At 41.0% G+C, this 27,476-nt stretch overlaps 2 protein-coding genes across 2 annotated transcripts in view; one reads left to right on the top strand and one right to left on the bottom strand.

Moving 5' to 3' along the window:
• Positions 1–3,303, top strand: part of AIM1 (absent in melanoma 1) — a 43,782-nt gene extending 40,479 nt beyond the window's left edge. The window contains exons 20-21 of the mRNA XM_009879386.1: positions 244–406; positions 3,215–3,303. Of these exons, the coding sequence (XP_009877688.1) occupies positions 244–406; positions 3,215–3,303 (252 nt within the window). The remainder of the gene's footprint in view (positions 1–243; positions 407–3,214) is intronic.
• Positions 3,304–5,869: 2,566 nt separating this feature from the next.
• Positions 5,870–27,476, bottom strand: RTN4IP1 (reticulon 4 interacting protein 1; the record flags this gene model as incomplete). The annotated part of the gene is made up of 8 exons (XM_009879388.1): positions 5,870–5,994; positions 14,874–14,966; positions 16,333–16,516; positions 18,694–18,830; positions 20,595–20,643; positions 26,077–26,201; positions 26,444–26,512; positions 27,325–27,476. Coding segments are annotated over 8 exons (923 nt in total), but the record flags the coding sequence as incomplete, so codon positions are not given.

The raw sequence follows: 27,476 nt of genomic DNA on the forward strand, positions 1-27,476 counted from the left end.
ATTGTTCCTTTTGATCTGGTAGAGCATCGTTATTTTCATGTTCTTACATAGTGGAGAGCATCGGCAAAAAACGGGAACGAAAGAAAAATAAGTAGTCCTGAGTTTGGGGCAAAAATACACTCCTTCAGGGAAAGTAGTTCCTAGGTTCTCTCCTGGTGGCATCTCTTCTATCTGATTAAAAAGCTGTGGGTACTAGAAGTAAGGCCACTTTTAGTAACTGCTGTTGCCTTTCTGATGATGCAGGTGGCCGAGGATTGCTGCTTGACAATTGTTGGAAATCTTATAACTCCTGGCTCTAAACTCGGTCTGTCGTTTGAGCGGAATGAAGACAAACAATATTGGCATGTTTGTCCAGATGGCCGGATTTATAGCAAGATGAAACCCAAGCTGGTTTTAGATATCAAAGGTAAGCAAATGTGTTATCTCATTACGCTGTGTCTTAATTACACGGTATTTGCAGCAGGATAGGCACTAAACGTGCCTATAAATTAAGGATGGTGTTATAGTTACTTTAATCTAGAACCAAAAAAGACCCGATCAGCTAGTCTGACCTCCTGCATTATACAGGCCCTAGGACTTAATTTCATTTTTCCTACATAGAGTTTAGTAACTCACAGTACTTGCTTATCTTGTATTCCCAGTGTCCACTCATTATAGATATCCTCAGTTAATCTTACGTGGCACTGTGAATATAATTCTTTAAAATGCTGAAGCAAGAAAAACCTAGCTTCTCATTAACTTTAATTTGTGTAAAGCAAATTTTCTTATATAGTAGTTGTAGGTGCAATAGCCAAGGGACATTAGGAAAGCAAAGGCAGGCTTGTATGCCGATGTGATTAGATGCAAAAAACTTTTTCATTTATTTAGTAATGGCTGTACGTTCACGGAGAACATGAAGTTCTGCCACAGCAGCCTAAGATCTGTGCGCACTTGATGCATGTCTTACACTTTTGTCACAGCAATTTGAGTAGGGAAGATACTGCTTCTGAACTTTCTTTTCATAGTTTCACAGGAGGTCTGAAAAAGCAACAAATGGAATGATTATCAGAATTAATACAGTTGGATGTTTTGATGTAACTTTCCATTTTTGAGTGGGAGAAATAGTCATTTTGTATAGCTGCTAATTTTTCAATCTGTTCTAAAATAAATTTTGCATTGATGCTGTGACATTAATTACAGCAATTATATATATAAATATATAAATCTACCAGAGTCAACAATCGGCACTTTAGAACTAAAAAGGACATGATTATCAAAACTGCGAGAAAAAGGGTTATTTAGTGTCTGACCTAGTCCAACACTGGCACAAATAGTCACAAATTCTCTTTACTGCCACAAAACCCTAATAGTGATTAATTATAAACTTACCAGAAAGACTCCAGGCTCTGCACACCTTTTTCTAAAGTCAGTTCTGACTTGTCCCAAACAAGCAGAAATACTATTATGCTGACTTGCCTCCAGTTAATCATGTTAAAAGCAGTTATCAATTCTGCATTTATAACTGAAGAACTTCACTAGGGTAGGTCTGGTGATCAAAAGTATAGGTGCACTCTTAAATTTAAAAAAAAAAAAGTTAATTGTACAATAAACATGAAAGAGTAAGTACGTTTAGCTTTTATGTGAAAAAGCCTAGCAGGAGCATTATCCGAGTCTGCCGGTTGTGCTGATGCATTGACCCCAAATTGAGCCGTAAGGAGTTCTTAGCCAAGGAGCGCAGTTGTTGAGCTCTGCAGTCACCGATGCCACCTTGTGGGTCTGGTTGGCGTAGCACGAAGCTTTTCCAGGGCACAGCTCTGTCCAATAGTCTCCTGTTGCACTGAAAAATAACCCCGTCTTTTCCCATCGTAACATGTTTACATTCTACCAGACACCACTTACAAAACATTTTTTTGTACTCACAGCGGTAACTGAGCTTTGTAGTTAAGGTAATTTTTCGTAGGTGCTAGTGAGGTTTTTCTCCTGTGGGAGCATTTGACCCGGTATTCCCTTTTCCCGTTCTCAAGAATGTTGCAGAGTTAGGGTTGTATCTCTACTGGTTTTTAGTAATTGCCTGGTGATAGCACGGAGGGAAATCGTGTCGGTGTTAACCTTTTCGAAGACCTTTCTGTTTCGGGGCAGTGGCATCAGAAAGCCTCCCCCAAATTCCTAAAGGGGAGAAGAGCTCAGCTGCTTGAGATGAGCATTTCCTTAGTACAAAACTGCAGCTCTTCAACATGCCTGCCTATGTGGGGCTCCAGGTGCCCGGCATATTTATTTCAGAGCTCTGCTAGAATTCATACTTGTCACACTCGCCATAAGCTTTCAGCTGCCCCGCTTTTCTTTTGCTCATTTGGAGACGGTGAGGCTCCAGGGGCGTGGAAGGAATGACGATGTCCGTAGGAGTGTCCTGGTGCTCTGGCTCAGATGGCTGCTTCTAGTGGGAATAAATGCTGCCTGCCATCCCCAGTGTGTTGTACCACATGAGACGCACATGTCTACATTGCTGCAGCATGTACTAGATCTGAAAGAAAGAAAAAAAATAGTCAGCTCTGACTTTCAGCTCTAGTCGAACGTTTCTTTGCTTCCAAGTTTCTCAAGTCAGAATTCTAATGGCGCTTTTCTATGGGAACATGTTTGGTATTGCAGCACATGAGAAAATTAAGCCCCTCTAAGAAAGGGTTTGATTCTACTTTTGGGTGTGTTCAGCTGCCAGTGGAAACAGGTGAACACTGGGTGATGTTCTGTGTATGGCGACTTGTGATGCAGCTGGTCAAAATTCCAGATTATAATGGCAAAATGAGTCCCAGCCCTTGTCCCTGGTGTGGTCATGCTCGTACTGTCCGTTGCCAACAGGACTTATTTCATCGTGTAAACATCATCTTTAGAGCAAAGTGACGACTGTTGAGAGGAAACTGAACAGCCCAGTGTGACTTCTGGGAAGTGACAGTCTCGCTGGAGCTATACCTGGCTGCACTGCAGTGTTTCCTTCCTTTTCTATCCAGGCTGAAAAAAGCCAAGGTACTGAATTACTGAAGTGGTGCAGAGGAACAGGCAGGCCCCTTTGTTTCAAAATTAATTCCGAAAGCAGGCAGCGATGAGAATGAGTTTATCTTTTCAGTGCCTTGGGGAGAGGAGAGACTGTCTACACCAGCACTTTGATTAGAGTTGCCCCAAAACCTGGAGTACGTGCCTCTCGTTTGAAGGATAATCTCCACTCTGAAATTTTTCTTTACAGGTGGCACACAATATGATCGTGACCACGTTGTTGTCAACACAGTCAGTGAAGAAAAGCTAACACAGTGTTGGGAACCGCTAGTGGTATAAACCCAAACAAAGCCGAGATGACGTTTGAATTGGCCACTGTTCCACACACAAGAATCGGCACTGCCCTCTCTGAAGGACATAGAATCAACAATGAGAGTTTTGTCTTTTCTTTGCAGTTTTAAAAAGAACAAGCAACAGATTGATTTTGCCTTTCTATCTAAGATTATTATCCCTGTAAAAGCTTTTTTTTCTCCTTTTTCCTTTTTTTTTAAATCATCGCAAGTCAATGTGAGATAGAGAGTGGTAGGTAGTATCGGCTCGAGTGGAAGAACTAGAGGTGGCAGAGACCCCATGACGTTACAGTTGTACCACCAAGTAGTTAATCCAGAATAAGCATAACTTTAAATTATTTTTAAAAGCTGTTTTGATTTTTTTTTTAAACTGAGAGAAAGGTTAAAAAGCTTATTTTATAAAGGACAGGAGTGCATTGTGTATGTGGGTATAGCAACTTGGACCTGTGGGCTGTAGTATAGAGAAATATTCACGATGGGAAATTAATGTATTTGTTTCACTGGAACAAACTTACGTTTACGGAAAGTTTAAAGGCTGCTAGCACACAGCACATCCAAAGAATTCTTAACATGTGGCTTCAAATATAGTTAGTATGCTAATACAGTAAGTCCTAAATTAAGAAAAAATTCTAGATTCTTCTCGTGTAGAGACGACGTAAATTAGTAGATGTTTGTTAGAAAAAGAGAGGACTGGCAAAAGGATACATTGGAATGTGAAGAACTTGCCCTTTTTTTCCAGGCTGCCTAACTTTTTAAGTTACGGGTATTTTACTTCTTTGCCAAGTCAAATTTTTACCTTTGAAACCAGTTCCTGTAAGCACGGTCTTCCCGAACTCCAAAAATCAGAGAAAACAAGAATTCTTAGGGGAGGTATCACTAAAGATGATCAAAGTAAAGCATTACTGGGCTTGTGGGGAGCTCGTGACAAGTAAGACATCCTAACGACTGCAGGAAGTTCTTCTCTTGCCCTGCCCTTAACTCAGTTTTGAAGTTTTCCTTAATAATGTTGGCAAAAAGGTAAAATATGAAGTCTTGTACTACGCTGCTGTGTTTTTGTTCTGGCTTAGACCAGTGTTATTACAAGCTGCTCCTAGGAGCATCCAGGCCTTTGTCTTGCATAGTAAGTCTGTTTAAAATTTAACACTTTCATTACTATTGTATTGCCTCAAAGGATACTGGTGCTGTTCTTGTTGCCACCCTAGAGGAAGTGCCTTACTAAATTTTCCTCCTTTTGTACAGATGTACTGAAGTTTTGTTGCTCTGAAACTTGCTGCTTTTAGTTCTTCACAGAAAATGTGTTGTTACTGATCCCAAATGGTGGTACTTGGTCATATTGATGTGCTCCTGCTATATATTATATAGCATTTTACAAATAAATTTAAATTAGCTAACTTCTTACTGACCTTACTTTTAAAGGGAGAAAGCTGACAGTTCAGTCAGTTTCGCTTCTGTCTTGTGCCTTTCTCTGTCTGTGATTCCTCTGCGACGGCGACCCAATGACAGTGACTTTGTGGTGTGGAAGAGCTGCAGGCTCTGGGGAAGGGACACTTCTCCTGTGCAAGTACACTTCTGGTGTCTTTTTACACGGGGCCACAGCTCATTCGGCTCCTGCTCCTGTCCCCCAGGGGAAGCACTGACAAGAGGTGGTTTTCCAGCTGCATGGCAGTAACTGCGCAGCTCTCAGCGAAGAGGTTGCCGCTTTCCTTCAACCTACCTGCATAATTGCAGGGGAAATCACACTGTAGCCCATCCCTGGCAAAACAGGTAAGTTTAAAAACAAGACCAACAGGCACAGCCTCAAGCACTGCGTCCCCACCAGCAGCGATAGTGGGCATGGCAGGAACAGGGTCTCCTGATTGTGACAAAATGACATCTAGGTTACCTGCATAAACACCATAAGCGGCTGTATCTGTGCCAGGAGTTAGGCAATTAAGAGTAATTATCAGTTACTGATTGATTTTTGTTCCATGCTTCTACTCAGATTAGTCATGCCATGAGAGATTGCCCATATCAAGATTCAACTACTGGTTTTGAGACAGCAATGTGACCACTTAGTACAGGGAAAGTTTACAGGTTCTGAGAATGAACTAAATTGAGTAATAGTATATATTAATAAAGGTGAACAGAACTAGGAGAAGGCCAAGGGAAAAAAGGATAACAAAAGTTTCATGTGGACAATCAGCTAAAAGTGTGCTTCACTATTTCATTGGCTAAAAATGTGAGGGGGGGAAAGCTCCAAGATGTAGAAGTTGAAGATGCTGCCAGCTGTTCCTCTTAGCCCAAGAGTTAGTGGTGCTCTGCAAAAGTCACAACTACGTTCTTAACATGATTTTCATGTGGAAATACCTGAAGGACATAGTATTTCTTGTCTGCATATTAACAGTTAGAGCCAGGCAGTGTGTGAAGGAAGCAAAGAGACTTTCCTAACATATAACCTTTTAAAAAAAATAATGCATCCTGTGTGAGCTTTTAAAGAAGGAGCAGTTGCTAAGTACCAATTCACATTCAGGTGTAATTTACCAGTAAAGGACTGACTGCGGGCAGAATAATGATTAGAGATACTTTATTATTTACTGATTACATTGATCACTGTTTTTCCACGTGCATGTCCTCCTTCCAATTTCAGAAAGGCCTTTGGAACTTCCGAAAAAGAGAAGACTTCATCAATAACTGGTTGAATCTACAGAATAAAGAAAAAATGTCACAATACTAGGAATAATATATCACCTTTACACTTCAAAACTGTATAAACAAAGGGAGGAGGATTTGTTATAGTATTTAGGGCAGAAGATGCCAAATGATGTAGTCACTAGATGTAAACTTTTTTGGGGACCCCTCTGCATGCAGGAAAAGGCTTTCTGCTGCTCTTTGCCCAAGTTTTGAAACATCTCTGCTGGCACAGCTCAGCCCTCACCTGTCACTATGCAAGACTCCAACTCCCCTTACAAGCTGACACCATGTTTCAACTTTTTGTTGTCCACAATGATACACTGAAGAAAAGGAAGGAACATTTTTTTCTCATATTTAGCTACTGCTTTTCTCATGAAACTGGAGAATTTTCAAAAGGTAATGTTTTTTAAACATACCTATGAATCTAGGGCCTCTCTGCATATCGGTATTTTTAAAAGACTTGGCCACAACTGAAGTACAAAAAAAAAAAAAAAATCCACATTTGTTGCTGAATCATTTCGATGAGCTTGGAAACTCAGCCACTGTGTATGCCAGCAGGCATACATCATTAAGCTCGGCTTGCGTTGACTGCTATTTTGGCATTCATTTTGTAGAGTAGCCTTCTGGATTGTTTTAGACTCATTTCTACTAATGAAGGTAAAACTACTATGTTCCCTGTCCCCATTATTAACTAAGGAGCCTGAAAACTCTGCAAGTGTTTCCTTTAGACACCACAGTGTACCAACAGAGGCAGAGGGAATCACAGCTCCTTCTGAAAAATACTTGTAACTGCTGGTCCAAGGAAAGAGACATTTTCTATCGTGAAGTTCTGAGAACGTGGATGCTCCTGTATTCCAAAGCACCTCCCCTAACTCCTCCCAAACATCCTAACCCCCCTCTTCACTGTGCTAGAAAATTATCCTTGTTACTTGTGTCTTTTGAAAGGTTTGCTTACTTTTACCAGAAGGCAAGGGGTAGGTATGTATTCAGACATGCTGCTTAGAAGCTGAAGGCGCAGTACTGCCAAGGAAAGATTTTCATATTGCAAACATTTTCCAAGCAGCAGCACTGACTACCCAGCACCCCGCCCAACAGCACAACAAATGCAATCTGCTGCTTGGCTGTGCTCATGTAGGTCCTTTTCTCCACTCTCTAAATTTTCTCTTGATTTGTGCACAGTGCCTTACCTTGAAGTCCATTCATTGCAATAAAACAACTACTGGTTTTTGCTTGTATGGTAACAATAATTCAAGACATCAGTAATCTCTTACGCTGCAGCATTTCCTGATCTTGTCACTAGGTTTTGTTTTACCAAAGCAAGCCGAGCAGCAGCGTGAAACTTCACATGGCAGAAAAGTAGGAGTGAGTGAACCCCCTCCACAGAGAAAGTCAGAATTAGCAACCAAATCACTATGAGAGCAACTGTGCAAATAAGTGCCTCAAACTTGTCACGCTGCAGGCTACAAGGCTGCGTAATTTCTTCCACTTGTTCTGCCAAGGCAATCTCTAAACAAACCTCTACCAAAGCCAGTAGTAGCACAGCAGAGGACAGCCACAAAGATTCCGCGTAACACTTTCTGCTGCTCAACCGAGGAAGAACTGTGGGATTGGGAATGATCAAGACAAAATTGTGTTTGGTCAGCATCCAGCACAGAACAGACATCAGCAAAGTCAGGGATGTGGACCCAGGGCAGCAAAAAAACAGAGTGAGGCAATGGCTTTGGGTAAACTGAGCGTCCGAGTAAACTGCAGCTGCTGTGACCAGCAGCAGGAGAAGCGTGCTGCTGATCACTGACTGCTTCGAGGAAGACCAACCCTCGCTTTTCTAGCATAAGCTTGAGAAAAAAAATACAATTCAGTAATCAAGTGCTGAATCCAGCACAAGTGCAGCACTTGTACAAGTACTTACTCTTAACGCCAGTTACGTACAAAGCTGTGCTTCAGTTAAGGAAGAAGACTATAGAAACTCAGCCTCCTGGAGCAGATGTGGATGACTCCCAGCAAGAGGCTGGGAGAAGGGGAAAGGTATTTGGGGAAGAAAACAGTGAAGCAGTACAAGGGATGTGAAGCACAAGGGATTCCAGGGAAAGGCAGAAGTTAATTTCAGACACGTGCCACAGCTGAGAAAAAATGAACAAAACACTTGAGTGCTCTGCTCCATGCAGTTATTTATAGTATTTATAGTAGGTTGCAGCTCGTAACCCTGACAGACTGAGGCGTGTTATGGCCTCAGCCTATTAGGTAAAGTTCAGAGCATCGCATTTGAAAAGTGGTGACACAGGGATTCAGAGGAACCCTGAATTCAGCCTCACAGTTCAAAACACCATGTGCACTGCAGCCACCACATGCTCAGAGCCCATCTGCTACACTGATGTAACCTCTAGCTCCATTTAAACGCTGGCTTTAGGCAGTGCTATAGAGAGACGTGAATACTAAATTGATGATCCTGACAATCTAGAGCATTAAACATTTTATCTGGCTGGCTGGTCAGTCCCATTGTTTGAATAACCCTGAAAGGGCTGACCGTGTTGCAGCACAGTGATTCACTCAGCCTTTACCATAATCCACTGACTAAGATAAAATTTCTTCCTGTGAACAGACAAGTAGGGGAGCATTTGCTGTTTGTTGAATGTGTGATAATAAATGGAGATTAACTGGATAATAAAAACACTGCCTATTTACAGCCACGCATCAGTTCCTTGCCAGAGGACACCTATTTGTTCAGGGAAAAGGGATTAAACTAAAGTCTGGGAGAGAAAGGATTACACACACCCGCATTGAAATGTTTATCTGAAAACAGATTGGGCCTGAAAGGTACGTTCTTCCTCTTCATTCTCTCCGATGTAGGACATGCTATAGAAACGAATCTCAGGTCTCTTGAAATGAACTCACGTGTTTGGAAAAATGAAAAGAGCAATTGCTGATGCTGAAGTGGCAGGGCCGGCCAACCCCACCCACCCCGCACGGGGCGACGGGAGTTGGCTGGTCGGCAGGAACGCCCTCCCGCTCACGGCAAATTCCAGCCCGCCCCTGAAGGTCCCCAACTGTGTGGTAGCAAGGGCACAGTCTGAACTTATCAGGAGGGGACACGCGAGGAAACACGAAAGGAACAAAGGCAGCTTTGACCCGTTGTTAGCAGCAAGTCACTGCAGTGAGCGTGGCGCTGCGTCCTGTCGCTGGAGGGAGAGCTAGAGCCTTGGAATTCTCAGGAGAGACACGAACCCAACCTCGGCAGCCCTCAGAGCACGCCTCGTTCTGAGTGGGGAAAAAAAAAATAAGTTCCCTCGCTCCAAGGGCAATGACAGTGCATTGGCTCTCTCCCAGGTTCGTGAAGGATGGCCGTGTCCAAACTGCAGGGCAGCCTCGCTTTGCAGAGCACCTCAAGCTACCACGACCCCACCTCCCAGCACTCGCTCACCGCTCACGCCTTGGGAAGTAGAGTCTGCTCACGGCTTGTGTACACGCTTTGGGAATAAACAGGTACTCACACACGCACCAGAGAAGAGCTGTCATGTGCTCCACCAGACATTAAAATCCCCCCGAGGGCTTGCTGTAATGGAAGAGACCTGCTTGCCATTCCCACTAGCAGAATTAGAGAAGATAAAGGCTGCCTTCCTCCAGAAATTACCACCAGGCCCAAATGCAGTATATGAGCACAAAACCACGGCTTGATACTCTGCTTGGGCCTTCAATGAGAGTCTCCCTTCAATGTCAATGAGAGATTTGAACAGAAATCATCACAAAGAAGAGCCCCTGGCCTGTTACTAGACGTTTAGTTAGCTATTCAGTACTTCACTGTCGTTTTAAGGAAAAAGCTGTTTCTGTCATTTCTTCCCTTTAGCTGAGCATCTCCTTCACTGCTGTATTCAAATTGCATGTTCTTTGGGTCTTAATCCCTCCCCTGTCTTCATCCTCATCCTTCTCACCCCTTAAAATGGTGTGCAACAATGTACGCTGAAATTCCAACTGCTTGCCAACATTAGGTGCTGGAGTCAATCCCCAGCGAAGACAAGGATTAAAGTTTTTACCTTCTGGTACAGCTCGCTCTGGTCACATGTTACATGGGTTGCAACTACGTAGTACCATGTTTTGATGGTATTTCAGAGAATACACACCTTCATTCAAGACCACATTAAAGGACATCAGGTACATGGTATTTCTGTGCCAAATGCCTAACAGAAGTAAGAACGATCCAACAATCCAGACTCATACGCCAGTAAGAACAGTGGTGCAGTGGTAAAGACACAGGAACAGAAGGCCCGTGTCCTGGGGTCTACTTCCACCGTCATCTCACCAACTGTATTTCACCAGGCATTGGTTGGTTGTTTTTCAAGCCAAAGTATCCTCTTTCATATCGAGCCTCTCAACAGCAGCCCACAGGAACTCATTAGTGTCATCTACACCTAGTAAAATGCTGGAACATAAACCCCAGTTAAACAGGCTATCAGGGTATGGTTTGGAGCGCAGAAGAGGCTTAAAAAAATTCTCTAGTTCATTAACTGGCCCTGACAGAATAACCTCTATGGAACACGAGAGCAGCAAGAAACTGCAATGAGCCCAGAACTGTAGCGTCTGCCAACCTAGCCCAAGCTGAAATCAGCAGAAATGAGGAAGATCCTGGGTTTAGTTACCTACCAAACCATGCCGAAAAACTATTAACTAAAGCAAAAAGCAACTCTCTCTTCTGAAATTGCCTAGCAGTCATATTCATAGTAGTTGTCCTGTTATTTATGATGATAATTAAAGCAATCTGGGGCAATGCTATCATATAATTATGACAGAACAAACTTTAGTACAGTTATAAGTGTGTGTATATATATATTTATATATGAAAGCAAATTTTCTGGTTTGTATCTATATATTGGAATAGTCTTGCATGACCTGCATGACCCCCCAGGTCTTGGCAAACTAACTTCACAACAGACAAGAGCTGTCTTGACCCCACACTTCACTGCCGCACTGGACCTAATTCCCTCCTGCACTAGGGGACTAGAGCTCAGAACACTAGGACTGACTTTATACAGAATATGCAATTCCATTAGGCTGAGGCAACACATTTGATGAAGTACCCGGTATACGATGAAATTTTTGCAGACCTCATTGTGGTTTATGTAAATTTACATACTCAAACCCTATCTCTCCACAGTATGCAAAATTTCCATTAGTCTTCTTCACTGACACTTTATGATGTAACCACACAGCACTTTCATAAAGAGCAGAAGCAAGCTACCACGACCTAGAAGAAGAGGAGAGGACGTGTTTTAATCAAAATCACAGTGGGTTTTTTTGGTGGCCATGACAAAATGAAGATAAAAGTTCATTTTGAAAGAGAAAGGACTGAAGAGAGCTTTTGGCAACCACTCCTTGATCAACATCTCTGGGCTCTAGCCAACCGAACTGGCAAGCAAAAACACTGCAAGAAGAAAACACAAAATTTTTTAAAAAGGGAAAATAAAAAGTGCAAGCTCTGCAATTTAGCACGGAGAATGATGAATGTTGGAATGAGTGTGACTAAAGAGAATGGGAAGACGCACTAATATCTAGTCAACTTAGACACTGAACTACAGAATCGCTACCCCAGTGTCCTTTTTCAGACAGCCAAGAGTAAAGCCAGCACCACCCAAGGGCAAGTAACCTCAGGACACCTTAGCACAGCCATAAAGACAAAGACTGGAATTACTGCACAGAAGGCCACATCTAGCAATGCCAGATTTGGAGAATGCTCAAGGACTCCATACATTACATTAGCTGTTTGGTATTTAGATGAGAGAAATCTGCAACAATTGTGCAACAAGGGCCAGAGAAAAAATTACTTGCAGAGCTGTAACGAGATGAACTGGAAGCAAATCAATGTACACGGGTTAGAATACAGAGTCAAGAAGCTGTGATAACCTGTGCCAGCCACCTTAAATCACAGCTGTCCAAACCACTCAAAACCCAAGTAATGTCAAAGCAGATGATCATATCCATCTATGTTACTTATTTCCCAAATAGTAAAGACTAGCAATAGAAAGCAACTGAATTCCACATTTTAACGGGGTGTCTCAGAGCAAATCACCAAAGGTGGACAAAGGGCATTAGCCCTCATTAGTATAGAGAGAAATTAAGGGAGCAGAATGTGATTTGTACAGCGCCACACAGGAAGTCAGCAGCAGGACCAAAGAACAGTCGGCATCCCATCCTCCAGACCACGACAGCAGATGCTAAGTCCAAAGCATCTAGTGTCTGCAGCAAAATGTATAATCAACACTACACACAAATTACATTCATATAGGCATAAATTACATGAATATAGGCATGTGACTGTTTTTCTTATGTGTGTGCCTGCACTGTAGCATTTATCTAGTGAATGATCTGTTCATTTAATGATCAGACACTCGTCCTTTAGCCTTCCTTCTGCGAAATCAGCTTTCACCCACCAACCCATCGGATGCAACTCTGCTGTGAAGGAAAGAGCATTAAGCCACCAGAAATACTGCGCGCACACACCTGCACTGCATTGAAATGGCACTGAATTTAAATGAAAATTTCAAATTTCTGTAGGGCTGCAAGCTAACCCACATCCTATCACGGTCCAGCAGTAACACAGAGCATACTCAGTGCTCCCTCTTATGACACTGAGGAGTCTTTTGAGCCTGCCTTACTCCATCAGGGTTTAGAAAAGGCCAAGTACTCAATTATCATAGAATCATAGAATGTTAGAGGTTGGAAGGGACATCTAGAGATCACCAGGAACTAAATGGTATTTATAACACTTCAAAACAGAGTAAAATGATGCTAGAATAATGACTATGCAGCAAAAGTCTGACATTACGACCTGTTTTTGCACAGGGAATAAAAGACCAAGCAAACATCTTTGTCTTCATGATCATCTTACAACAAAGAGTACATCAGGACATTCATATATGTATGACGTACATTTTAAATGGCATTACAATTCACCTGTCCAGATTATTAGGCAGAGAACACCCATTAATCCCTGTCTCTATTGCATAAACAGGTGTTTCCCAAGAGGCTTTCGTGGGCATACCCTCCATTTGTTTTGCATACAAGGCAGAAGGAGAACACTAAACAAGTTGTGACTGGCTAAGAATCAGGACAAATGGTAAGAACAAAGACAAGGGCATTTCTGTTTCTTAGTTACAAATCAGTAGTGTGACTGGATGCAACCACAGGATGAGGAGCATCTTCTAGGGTTTCTTTCTTGGCCATGGGATAGTGCCTACAGCACCGGCCACAATACAAAGTGGAGCAGTAGCCAGGAACACACTTCACCACAGCTGCTGCACTCTCTGTTTAGCAGGAGGCAACATTTTAGGAAACACGTTTCCGCTGGCTGCATCAGCAGCACTCTGGTCCTGACAAGAGGAACGGGAGTGGCTGAATCCAAGACTCTGATCGGTAGCACTGAGGTGGCAAATAGGAGCCATCAGGCCTCAAGTACAAAAGCAATTGTACAACTCTTTTTCAAACTCTCTACAACTACCTGAAAGGAGGCTGTAGTGAGGTGGGTGCCGGTCCCTTCTCCTGAGTAACAAGCAATAGGACAAGAGGAAATGGGCTCAAGTTGTGCCAGGGGAGGTTTAGACTGGATATTAGGAAAAGTTTCTTTACTGAAAGAGTCGTGAAGCATTGGAACAGGCTGCTCAGGTAAGTGGTGACATCTCCGGAAGCGTTCAAAACACATGTAGAGGTGGCACTGAAGGATATAGTTTAGTGATCATGGTGGCGTTGCGTTGACGGTTTGACTTGATGATCTTAGAGGTCTTTTCCAACCTTAGCAATTCTATGAGTCTATTCTATGATTCTATAATACATAGGGAAAAAGAAGATCAACACTAAAACTTTGAGAGGTCTTGATTTTACTAATATGCACAAATTCTAAGCACAAGTGGCCTGACAGTTCACATACTGGAATTACCAGCAGTCATGGCAGACTCTGCTTCCTCTTCTGTAGGTACCACGTAGAAAGATTAACAGCAGTCATCCATATTCTCTACTTTGGGAATTTTGCCAACATGAAGTAAATAAAAAAGAGGACAGGTAGATGTCGTGCTGAGGGACATAGTTTAGTGGTGTTGCTAGGGCTAGGACAAAGGTTGGACTCGACGATCTTGAAGGCGTCTTCCAACCAAAACTTTTCTATGATACTAAGAGGACACTACCAGGACCTACAGCACCACAGAGCCCAGTAAACAGACAATCAACACTCACTCTCACACACAAGCTCATAAACCTGAAAAGGCCAGAAAAGCAGTAATCCACCTGCCACTTCATGCCCTTCCCCCAAGTCCACTAAGAGACTCTCCAGAAGCTGACCAAGGCTCACGATATTCCAAGTCACTGTGCTGAACTAGCATAAACATTATACCCTGAAGCACTGAAATAACGAAGCACAAGATTTCTTGTCACCACTCTGCCAATGTAAATTGTCTATGACCTGCAATAAGCTGAATATTCTAGTTCTGTGCACAGTATGGGCAGGACTCCTGATCACTCAGGCCAGAGCAATTTTGCACATGCAGATACACAGAGCCATGTTCATTCTAACCAAATGAAGCCACTTAAACCATGTAATTTTTAGCACCAGAGTTCAGGCAAAATGATTGCCAATGGCCAAAATAAACAATCACTGGATGTTCCTTCCTCACAACTTAGTAGTAATCTCTGTGTTTTCAAAAACAGGTAGAGTACAGAGTCTTAAGGATTAGGAACTCCTAAATTCCATGCAAAAGGCAGAAGTCAGAAGCTGGGGCAAGTCAATTCTAAAGTAGCTTTCCACACTGTGACTCTCATAACATTTTATTCCCTCATTGTGAATTACGCTACTCTTGAGTCAAAGCAACACCTCTTTCAGCACAAATACTCAGATAACCATTACTGACATACCTTTCCAGAATCAACTAGTTCTCTTATTTCATCCAAATTTGGGCCACTTGGCATAAAAAACGCCCACCGATAATGGACTCCTTTAAAGAGGTGCTGCAAAAAAGACCACAAATATATTTTAATATCATGAGAGGAAAATGAAATGGAAACTAAAATTAATGAGAGAAGCACTAGAGAAGTAACTTAAGGAAAAGCCATGGAAATTGTAAGCCAGTGTCTGAAAAAAATGTCACGTCTGAAAAACATGTCACCTAAGCACGTGGATTAAATGTACAGACAGGGATGTTGCATTACCACAATAGGATCAGGGTGAATTTCGTGTCCAATTGCACAAGTCAGCTAGTTGAGAAAAACAACCACCTTGTTGCCTCTGCAGCTAGAAACAGCATTATTTGTTACGTAAGAGAAGAATGGTGCTGTATGTTTATGCATATTCACAAAAAGGGGTGAAATAGACCCAGCAATGTAACATTTAGAACCTTCTGCCTCAGTGGCAGTGATTAAATTTTCCACCATCACACCTGCCAAAGTAATCACTGTCCAACGGCAGATGGCAGTTCACACAAAAAGCATTTTGGGAAGATCTCAGAAGCACAAGGACCTCCTCTGAGTAAGTCAATACGGGAGTAAGAGCAATCATCTGCCAAAAAGAGAGGATTTTTAATACGTGGCATACAGTGCTCCTCATCATGGAAACATGCACGCCGAGAAATAATATCACATTATTCCTTTCCAGTCTTTTCATTTTGTTTTTGAGCTTTCCTTTGAAGGTATTGGTGCAGGACTTAGAATCTCAATTCAACCATGCCATCACAGCGATACCATAGCAACTGCCTGAAAAGCATTCATTTGCAGAGCAAGGACACAAGTTGAGAGAAGAAAGAGGAGAGTTCTAAAAAACCTCACTGATCTGGCCACTGGCAGAATGTTTTGAGATCCACTTATGAAAACCAGAAACATCAGCATCACGATCTAGAGAGATGAAAGACTTTCTAGCCACCCTCAACTACTTTTGTTATTCTCTGGAGCTGGAATAGGATGAAGAGAATCAGTCATGGAAAAAAGTTTTGAGAGAAAGCCTGCCCAGCCTAAAGCAAGTAGCAAAATTACCCTCCTTTCACTGAGGCAGGGATTTGCCCTGTTTACTATGAAACCCCAGCTGTCAGCAGGACTAACCAGGGAGGCCGTATGGAAAAGGCCACAACAAAAAGCCCAATAAGGAATCAAAACTTCAAAGCAGCCCAAGCTACTGCACACACCAAATCAGCACCACCCCGACACACTTTTTTTTTTTTTTTGCAGTGCAAGAAAGAATAAAAATGCATCTAAAGTATACATAAGATTATATGGGGAAAATGCAACTGATGCCTCTAGATGAGCCACATGACTAGCATCTAAGCCACAAAGGAAGCAGCAGAGTACTACAAAATATTAAAGTACGTAGGATTTTGCCAATTACCTTAACGGTTTTGGAACCAACAGTGACTCCTGTTTGTAACATGCCATCAGCCACTCCAAGCTTGTCCATATTGATCATGAAAGGTGTCACTAAGGTAACATATGTTGCTCCTGACCATTTCTTCAGGAGATCTAGAGCCCACTTCTCAGTAGATCCACCAACATTATCTAGGATGAAATCAAATCTGCAGACATGTAAAGAACAGGTTTAAAATCTTGATATGGGAAAAACAACTTCATCACCATTGAGCTAATTCATATCAGGCATTTGCTATAGTTTACATTTTTGACGTATCAGTGCAATGCAATAAAATCATCTGCCTGCAAGAGAGCAGTGATAAAGTCCCAAGACTTGAGCAAAAACCCAATTTACTGTACAACAGCAGGTAAATGTACAGGTTATTGCCCATTCACTGCATAGCAGACACAAGCTATTTAGACAACCTGAACTGCACTTAAACTCCAAAAAGCAGATCCTTAGGTGCACACCTACATTGTCTGATTGCTTAACACTTTCTAGAGCTCTATCTCTTCCAGCCTACCACTGAGACTACTGGAACAGTCTGTGATGTCTGGTCCTAGCACTGAACAATATGGTATATTCACGTAAAAACTAGTCTGGACTCACACCCTGACCAGGAACATCTCCTGTACATGCTGTGCTCACACGAAAGTAACTTCCAGTGGCCAAAGTTCCATAAAAAAATTACTAACCCTTATCTCACATTTTTTCTGTGACTCAATTCTCAGCTTCACTTCTACAAGTTTTTTTTTTTTACCTCTTTATTTGTTTTGGGGGCATTTTACCTCTACTCGCAGCTCTTTTCTTTGCATCGCCCTATTAAACATAGAACCTAACAAGCCACAGTGTCTAAAACATTCCCTCCATGGAATGGGTACATGCAGCCTCTGGCAACAAGCCATCTTTTCCGCATTCCTTCTCATTATCCCAGCATGTGAGCCAGTAAAGGCTGAATAGGGCAAAAGCGAGCCATACACCTATTCTGTTAGATGGCACAGCTCATTCTCATTTGCATCGGTAAATTTCCAGCAATCTCCAGATTGCAACAGATATGTATATACAAATACATCTAATAACATACAAATAGGAGGGAAAATACTTTATGCAAATTAAAGTGAAAAGTTCTTATCTCTGGAAAGACAGCTTTCCTGCCTGTCTTAGAGGAATGTGATTTCATGTTAAAGTTCATTCAACCTAACAATTAACTGCCAACAGGAGAAACTAAAAGCATGAATACTAATGCTTCAGGAAAAACCAGCTCGCTGTGGGGTCTGAAGTGTCAGTACAACTGAAAAGGGGAGGGAAGCAGAACATCCCTCTCAGTGTACCTGACTGATCAGCCGAGCTATACCATAAAACTGCACCCTAGGCTGGTGCTGCTGGTATCTCCTCAAAAAAAGGGTCACTTGCCAGAATGGGTGTTTAGTATTTAAGATGCTGAACTGCACAAAGACAAATTTAGCACTGCTAAATGTACGTCCTATTCACACAGACAGTGCCAGCACCCTCACAGCTGACCTCAGGCCTGCTGAAAACCGCACCACAGTTAAAAGGCACAGGCCTTCCTAGCACAGTTATCAGTAAGATGCTTTCATAGGTTGAACAGCTTCGATTTCCCCTCCCAGAAAGTTAATTCAATCTAGCCAAAAAGAGCAATGTAAATACCATATTCAAATCCAAGTCACAGCAAACCAAGTTTAAACAGATGGCAACATTACAAAAGCAAAAAAGGACTTCCTTTCTAGAGAAAAACCCTGAGCTACTTTAAACATAACTGCCATGACAAGTTAAGTGGGATTGTTTAACAGAGGAAGCCCTACCCAATGTCACAGAAGAGAAATTTACCCCCAGTTGAGTTGCATAGTGGCTAAAGACCTTCTGGCAAGTCACTTAACAACTTCATGACATAGTCCTTCCCTCCAGAAGATCACTTTTACTATTTACTAACCTGACATAGCATTTCTGAGACTTATTTTAATTTATTCATGCTTTGTAAATGCTCCAAGAACCTTGCATGGAAGCTGACAAAACTGATCAAATCACAGTCACAGAAAAGAAGCCTGTGAAAGGGAGCTTGCCTCCACAAGCCCAATTAACTGGCTTAGTCTTACACTGAAATCTGTGCTTGGGATACCACTCACTTGGCAAACTGCATTCAAAAAGGGCTGGGATTAATTTGCTTTACAAAGTAACGCTTTAGAAATGGGGAAAAACAAAAAAAAAAGGAGAAAAAAAAAAGAAAAAAGAGGGATTTGTAACAGACTGGAATCAAGCAATCAAAAGGCAGAAGGTCTGACCGCCAACTCCTTCATCTCAGTATTAAGCAATACAAACACGTACAAGGGTAATGTTTTAAGCTGCTCTTCCAGATTTCCAGATTTGTAATCAATCACATCATCTGCTCCAAGCTTTTTCATCAGTGTGCTGGCATCCTGAGAACAAACTGCTGTCACGTGAGCACCCCAGGCCTTCACTAGCTAAAAACAAGTAAAAAAAAACAACAGAAAACAGAAAGTCCAAAGTTTAAAATTTAGTGAAAAACTGACAACTTACACAGCCAAAACGTCATTAAATTTATATAATAAATAAGCATCTTCAGCAGGGAGTGGGGAGTCAGGATAACTTGTCACATACCCATAGACAAACACGGGTTAGAATTCATCAGTATTGAAGAGCGTTTGGGGGAAGGAGGAGTTGGTGTGGAGGAAGGAGGGTGTTTTTCTTAACGCCACTTACAGATACCAGGTCTCAAGCTAAATAAGCTTTCAAATAAAATACTCAGTGTGCCATCTGAATCTGACAACTAAAGGTGTTGTCCAAGTTGCCAAACAGTTACCAGATCAACCATTATATTTTTAAAATCTTTAATTTGAAACTATTTTATATCTACCTATTCATTAAATATTTTGTTAAGTCTATCTTACTGTAAATAGCTTAAATATTAATGACAAGAAAAATAAGGAAGTGATCTCAGATATAACACAAAGAGGATATCAAGTTATCTTCTACTCCAAAAGCTATAGCAAAGGACTTTTAGTTATTTATCTCTTTTGTAATCTCATTTTTCATTCACAGTAATCTTTTTTTGCATTTATGCTGGATTAATTAATTTAGTTTACTTGGGGTTATGCAGGTAGAAATCACGACTATTCAGTGGCTAGTCAGCCTTTCACACTGATCTGATTTAGCCACCTGCTTTACAATGGATCAGGCAAACAGCTTGTCACTAAAAATTCTCCTGTAAACCTATTTTAAAACAATGTCTTTAAGGTCTTGTAACATGGAACAGAGTGTTGCAATCACCCAACTTCTCTATTTTTTTCATATTCTCAAGAGAAAGATGTTTCAGCATAAGATGACGCCGATTAGAATCAAAATCTCCAAATTCATTGGGAACATAGAAAGAGGATGTTCTGCAAGAACAAGATCAAGAGAAGAGTATGTTGACCCTCCAAAGTTTAGAGCTCCTGGAATGAAGACAGACAACAGGGCAGCAGGGCACAGACAGTGAGAGAACGTCAATCTAAGCCACTGTGCTTTACATATACTGCACTTAAAACCCTGGTGACCCTCACAGGACAAGAGGAAACAGGCTCAAGTTGCACCAGGGGAGGTTTAGACTGGATATTAGGAAAAGTTTCTGTACTGAAGTGGTGAGGCACCGGCACAAGCTGCCCAGGGAACTGGTGGAGTCACCATCCGTGGAGGTGTTCAAAAAACACGGAGACATGGCACTTCAGGGTACAGTTTAATACTCATGGTGGTGTTGAGCTGATGGTTGGACTTCATGATCTTAAAAGTCTTTTCCAACCTTAATGATTCCCTGATTCTATATTATTTGACCACCTATAACAGTTACAGTAGATGATAAATTCATTCTCCATCAGTTTTTCTACTCATACACTAAGTTCCTTTCATACCTATGGAGCAGAGCTGACTGAAAGATAATGAAAACAGGCTACGTATTTCAAGTTCACCAACTAAGAGATTTCCTGCACCCAAACTGTGAAACCTACACTCACAACTCCTTTCCTGGAAAGTCCTTGCTTCCTACTTTAAACTAATACAACATAACAAATGGAAAACAATAAATCTGGAAATACTTTGCTTTTGGAAATATCAATCAGACAGATCAGTCAGCAGCTTGCTATTGTGCTATTCCTTTCCTCAATTTCCTTCCGTTATTTTTTTTCATATGGAATAGTTTAAAGATGCATCTAGGGCATGCTGGTTTATATTACCTGTACAGCAAATGTACCAACTCCTCCTGAAGCTCCTAATATTAATACTCTGCAAGAGAAAATTAAAATATATTAAATAGTTCTTTAAATAAACTCTCTAGTACCTATGTATTCCCATGCTTCTTAGAAATCTCTGGCACCAAATTATTTTAAGCAAAAGATTGTACTTGCCATTCAATGTTACCCAGGGGTTAACTCTTTGGATAGCAAATAATGCGACCTAACATTGCTGATCAGGTTTCCTGCGCCAAGGGCATTATCTCGGCACAGCCAAAGAGACTTCCTCATATGTGCTTTCCACTAAATCCAGGCAGTGGAGCTGTCAGGCAGGAACTTTTATCACCCAAAACCCCTGTCCCTGTCCTCACTTTCCCAAACGTAACTGCTTAGGTTGGGACAAAATCAGTTAAGATCCTTTCTATCTCCCAGGCTCCACTGTTGTATCTCTTAAACAAAAGAATAAATCTGATTTATCAACATTTTCTATAAATTGGTGTTATCTAAGAGAAAAAGTAGTTTACTACCACTTTATATAGGGAGAGTGGGAACTCCAGAATACATGGAACATAATTTTCCCATATTACATAATATTTATCTAAAAGAAAGACAAAAATACAATGAAGTAGCCTCACAATAAACAAGTTTAAGTTTGAGTAATTTAAAGACATCTGCCTTTTTCTTTTTTTTAAAAAAAAAAAGCAGTAGAATTTTCCTAGCTCAATTCATCTCAACAAGACCCTGTAAATGTTATGTTGTGGAAACTGGCACACAAGCAAGAAAATGAAAGAGTGCATTACCAAATTATTAGCGAGTGAGAGTTCATTTTAACTGAGCACTTTACTACCCTTGACTTCATGAAAATGAATGCAAGTTTAGCTGTGTGAAAACCTTACGGCTAGCAGCCTCATCACTGTTGAAAAATTTCACCCGGGTATTTTAATAAATAGCTAAACTTCAGAAAGTGAATTAATAAGAAAGCCTTGCTGCTGAAGTGACAGTGCTTAGACTTTAGAGTCATTTGATAACTCTAGGCCAAAAGGAAGATCCGAGATGAAGTCTTGGCACAGCACTGGGGAACATTACGCTTCTCAGAACTTCCATTTGCCAGAAAAATTTCAGCATCTTCAGAAGTTGGTTGATGTTCCTGTTTTAAATCTCACCATGCTAGATGCTGAAGAAAATTGTTTTTTACAGTGCAAAATTGTACTATACAATCTGGAGTCTTGGTTGACAAAAATTCTTTGAAGTAACCTAAGAGACTTGGCTTTGGTCACAATATCCATTTTAAAATGCTTCCTCTTTTGTAGCTGATCAGATTCCTTTCCTTCCTATTTCACTGATCCAAGCTGCAAAATTCAGATTAAGAATTTGAAACCACAATGCATGCAGCTTTTAAGTCTGCCAAAAAGTACTTATCCTCAGAACCATGCTTCTAACAGCAGATGCCTGAAGCAACGTTCATATTTAGATTTTATTATACTCGAAAAGGCTCAGGGATGCTACATTCCAGATACCGAGTTAAGCCCATCTTTATCCTTACAGTCACAACTAAATCCTTCCAAGAAAACGTTGTCAAACTGCCTTTCCAGTTTTACTGTTAGCTTAAAGGGCATTTCTTGCACTACAAATTTTGGAGAAAGCTGTCATTTTAAAATGCACATTTTGCTCAAGGATTTAGTTAATACTTTCAGGTTTGGGTAACTGCTTAGCTAGGACTTAAATATTTCCCCCTTCAATAAAAGCCTTTGAGATTCTTCCGGCAGAAATACTTTTCTTATTTGGTTTGTTCCTACGTTACGTGGGCTACTTTCTACTAAACTTTCTACTGCTTAAAACTCTTTCCACACATTGTGGACATGTGACTTCAAGAAAGCTCATCACTTCAGAGACAAACCATGTCTGCACAGGAGATCCACGTGCCGCAGCTCAATGGATCCACGCTTCTACTGTGCCAAGGACAGCTGGGCATGTTGTCTGGCACAACACAAGGAAGAGGGGGGACCATCTGAAGGTGCAGGACCCTGTTAGGGTGGTACCAAAGGACCACAGGTGGTGGAAAGTGCCAAAGCAGGCACAGGTTTGTTTGCAATGCCTCGGGTAAGCACAGCCTCGGGTGAGCTCAGGAGTAAACTAACACAGAAACTTGTGCATTTGAACTGAAAAGAGATCCGAGAAGACTAATGCTCTCAAAAGAACAAAGGTTCACACCGCAGGCTTTGCCCCCTTCTGACAGAGGCACATTAATTTGAGTCAGATTCACCAAGCACCACATGAGGCTTCTGCAGTTCAAATGATCAGAGTCAGCAGATCTCTCCAGAAGAGCATACCACGAGATTTGGGAGCTCAGCCCTTCTCCCTGGGTCCTGCTTGGAACTATGTGGTGGTCAGAAACCAGCATTAGAGAGCCAGGACCCTTGTCAAGGTGGGGGGGGCAGTGTCCCCACCACCACCAAAAGACATAGGAGGTGGCAAGTGGGTGTACAGATCAAGGACTCCCTGCTTGGAACTATGGGGTGGTCAGAAACGAGCATCAGAGAGCCAGGACCCTTGTCAAAGTGTGGGGGGGGCAGTGTCCCCAACACCACCAAAAGACATAAGAGGTGGCAAGTGGGTGTACAGATCAAGGACTAACATTTTCTCCAAATTATAAACAACTAACAATTGTCAGTGACTCAGCTACATCCTAAATTAAAAATACTATATTTATTGACTAAACATATAATTATTCTTAATAGATATATAATTAATTTCCATTTGATTATGCCAACAAAATGCCCCTAAGAGATTTATTCCTGCATCAGGAAGTATTTCTATCATATATCCTACGATTTACCCTATAACAAGAAGTTCTGCAACCTACACTCACTTTGCACTTCTCAACAGATAAAATGATGAAATAACACACAGACTTTGGAAATGTATTTTCTTAGGGTATTATATCATTCAAATTTTCCTTGTAACAATATAAACAAGGAGAGTATGTTTAATAGCTTGCAGTAACAGAATCCAGCACTTGTGCCTAGCATACTTAAACATACAAAATATTGACTCTGTTTTTACATAAAAGATCTTTACTTAAGATTAATGCAAATGTTTTTGAGAATTTATCAAATTGTCAGGTTTGTTTTTATCATGCTTTCTGCAAATACAGCAAGCCATATATTTAACAAGTATGTCTGAACAACAACACTGAAACTGGACACTGGCACATGTGAGAAGCTCTCCAGGTATTATCCACAGAGAACTTCAAAACAACAAAGTCATTCTGAACATTTTGGTTACCAAGAACATTCACTTTTGGCTTGTGCAAGAATATTGACATGAATTACAGTGGCATAGGATAAAAGTCACAGAGAAATGACTGGGGCTATAGTGAAGTAAGTGAAATCACGAACAATGTGAGGAAGCTTCAGGTAACTCATAAAAACAATAGTGTGCAGATGCAGCAGATACTCCCGTCAGATTATTTCTGGTTAGGCCACTCTTCCATCTTAAAAAGGCAAATAAAACAATACACACCAACAGAAAAATCTCACTGTTTCTAAGATGTAAAGTGTAAGTGAAGTAGCTTTCACCAAGGAATACAGCTGCTCTTTCAAGCTGAGACACACTCTTGTGTGTACATACACCCTTCTATACAGCTATTTACATACACCTACAGGAGACAAAAAACTAATAAAATATCACATAAGTAGGTAACTTCTTAACAAACATACTAAATTATTTCAAGAAATTAGAAAAGTTATGTAAACTCCTGTCTTTTGAAATTATTGCCTTGAGAGAGTAAAGCAAAGTTCACAGAATGGATTTTTGGACAGCCCCTTCAATGCATTTCATGCATTTTCCTACAAGACATTTTTCACAGGGAAAAAGCTGCTTCAAGTAAGTGATTCTCTGCTGGTTTTTACAATTCAAAACTTATCGATGGGAAACACCATGATTTTATAAGTATATTAAAATGTTTTTTTTCTGAAAGAGTAATTAAATATTTATAGGGAACATAAAAGTAAATGTCAAATGTACAGACCTGATACAAATGCAGTCTGAATTGAACTTCTAACAGTCTGAATGCTTACCTGAAGACTGGAAAGATACTTGCAGCAAGGCTAGCCTATCAACATATCTTTAAGTTAATTCTATTTACATGTGAAAGTTAAGAAAATAAGAAAGTCTAAATACTGAAAAATAAAAAGAAAAGCCATGTATGTAGAATTTTATCACTAGCGATTTCAATGATGTCTCTTTGAAATTGCTTTAAATTTTGCAATTTCATTTTCCCAAAACATTATTTATCTTTGGAAAAAACTTTTACTTGGTATTTTCATGATGAAATCTACCATGGCATATAAACAACCACTCACTCAATTATCTTCTAAAGATGTGAGTGAAGAATTTCAGTAAATGTAGTGTCCTTTGCAATAGGTTGCATTACAGTAGTAACGCCCCAGGTAGGAGGACTAGACTCCTACAGCTCAATACTTTATGGCCTAAATTTTTGGTGTAGCCTAGTAACTTTAAAGATGATTTTTCAATTCCAGTACTTTTACTTCTGTCCTTCTTTCCATTCTGAATATCTTACTATCTATTTACACAAAGAACCGAAGGACAAAATACCTGCAAATTTCAATTATAAGGAGAAAAATGGTATCTGCTCCAATCTTTCAATGTATTTTTCCTCTTCTGTCCTGCATCTGCCTTTGTCAGATCAACTGGCTGATAAACAAAACCAATTTTTCTATTTGATGTGGCTGCTAGTCTTGCATGTTTTCCTCTTCTCTTCCACATTCCTGACTTCATCAAAGTCTGGGCCTACAGGGCAAACAAAACCCAGTCACCTGCTCATTTTTTTCCAAAAAACCTGAAGACCAGTCTGTTCCAAATGGACCAGGCATGGAGCAACTGAGTGAGCCATGCTTCTGTGGTGGAGAGGCCTTTTTGTGAGTTGCCAACACAACTCAGAGAGGCAGTCTGGATAGCTGGCCTAGTGGGTGGAAATCATAGAATCATAGAATGGCCTAGGCTGGAAGGGACCTTAGAGATCATCTAGTCCAACCTCCCTGTTTTGGGCAGGGACGCCACCTCTCGACTAGACCTGGCAACACATGGGGACCGAGCGGGAATCGAACCCGCAACCTCGGTGTTGATCCTTGTTGCCAGCACCGTGCTCAAACCACTGAGCTAACCGGCTCCCTGAAAGGCAGAGTCTCTATAAATTCCTTGAGATATATATATTGAACTACCTCTAGTCACTACACAGAGGAAGTAAGCAGCAAGTGACTAGGTACACTTCAGTTTGGGTCCTCGTCTGAGCCTCCCTCTATCTAAAGTAGCCTCTCTCTCAGCAGACTGAACATCTACAGGCCACCTGGTCCTTGTGAATGTCATGGTGTAACAGCCTCCACCACTGTTAGACATGTCTTAGAAGCAGTAAATCAGCATAAAAATGTAACATGAAGTTGTGGCACCAGAACTATTTACTTACCTTTTCCCACTACAATTACTTTGATTCAGCCCTCCGACTTGGTTAACCGCTGACCACGCTGTGAGGCCTACGTACGGTAAGGAGGCAGCTTCTATGTGACTGAGACACTTTGGCTTAAAGGACACCTGAAATAAAATCCATCATATCGAAGTCACACGGCAGATCCTACATGACACTGAAATACTTCCTACAAACTTTACTGAACTGCAGATTGTGTATTCCACACTTTCAGCCCTCTTCATGACTAGCTGGGATCTAAATCAACCGAAGCAGTAAGAAACAAATGGTTACTTAGACACTGAAGAAACAAAATGCCTGTCTTTACAATTTTGGGGGTTGTCTGTTAGGCACATTTTCGGAGGCTTACCTCATTTCCACTAGCTACCACAAACTCTGACAGAGTGCCCTGTTTCCATGGAGGGAGTGCTGCCCATACCTAAAACCAAACAGAAAACAATTACAATTTTTGTAGCTTTGCATATGATTGCACCTACATAAAAAAGTTTTCTTCGCTAAAGAAACCTTTTTTTTCCAATCTGCAGAATGTCTTCACTACTGCTTATCAGAAACTAGTTTTAGTTTGCACTTTAAACGAGAACATCACAAGACTGACTACATGAAAGACTGCAGAACTATGTAAATAAATTGTACTATACTGTGTATAAGACAGAATTTTTAAAAAAACCCAGGCTACTTCCATGCCAGGAAAGCTCAGATTGGAGAGGATCGGGTGGTGCAGATCAGAATTTGCCTTACTAAAACTGATGAAACGTGAAAGCAACTGCCAAAGGTGAAAGCAAACAATATCAGTATTTATGTGGAGACTCATGAAGTGGTTCTTGGGTTATGCCACAATTCCTACCCTAAGTTACTCAAGAAACAAAAAAAACCAACAGGTAATTCCCTCCTGTTAGAATTCTATCTTCAGTCAAAAATTAAGCAGCATCTTGAGTGTGCACTTGAAAATAAATAAATTCCTCTATTGTTACCACTGATATCGACCAAAAATTAAAAAAAAAACCACATGGAAAATTAACTTGCAGAAGCAAGTCTTGGAAAGATCATGTTTTTCAGACAAAAAAGGCAGGGAAGAAAGCACTGTAATAATTTACTACCTGGGAGTCCTTGCTTAGAGCACAAACAACACACACATAAAAAAAAGGGCTTTTTTAAAGAGGAAAATACAAGCTGAGTATCTCATAGTATATTTTAACTATACATCTCAGAAAGAGAGACTGATGGTATCACCTCATCTCCAGGTTTGAAATAAGACACGCTCAGGCCACATTCCATAACAACACCAGACACATCTCGACCAAGTGTTATTGGAAATTCAGTGTCTCCACTTTTGAGTTTCAGGGGATCCCGCTTCATATTTAATGCGGTGGCACCATAACCAC

This window comes from Apaloderma vittatum, unplaced genomic scaffold (genome assembly GCF_000703405.1).
Source record: "Apaloderma vittatum isolate BGI_N311 unplaced genomic scaffold, ASM70340v1 scaffold14202, whole genome shotgun sequence".
In the NCBI taxonomy this organism is placed as follows: domain Eukaryota; kingdom Metazoa; phylum Chordata; class Aves; order Trogoniformes; family Trogonidae; genus Apaloderma; species Apaloderma vittatum.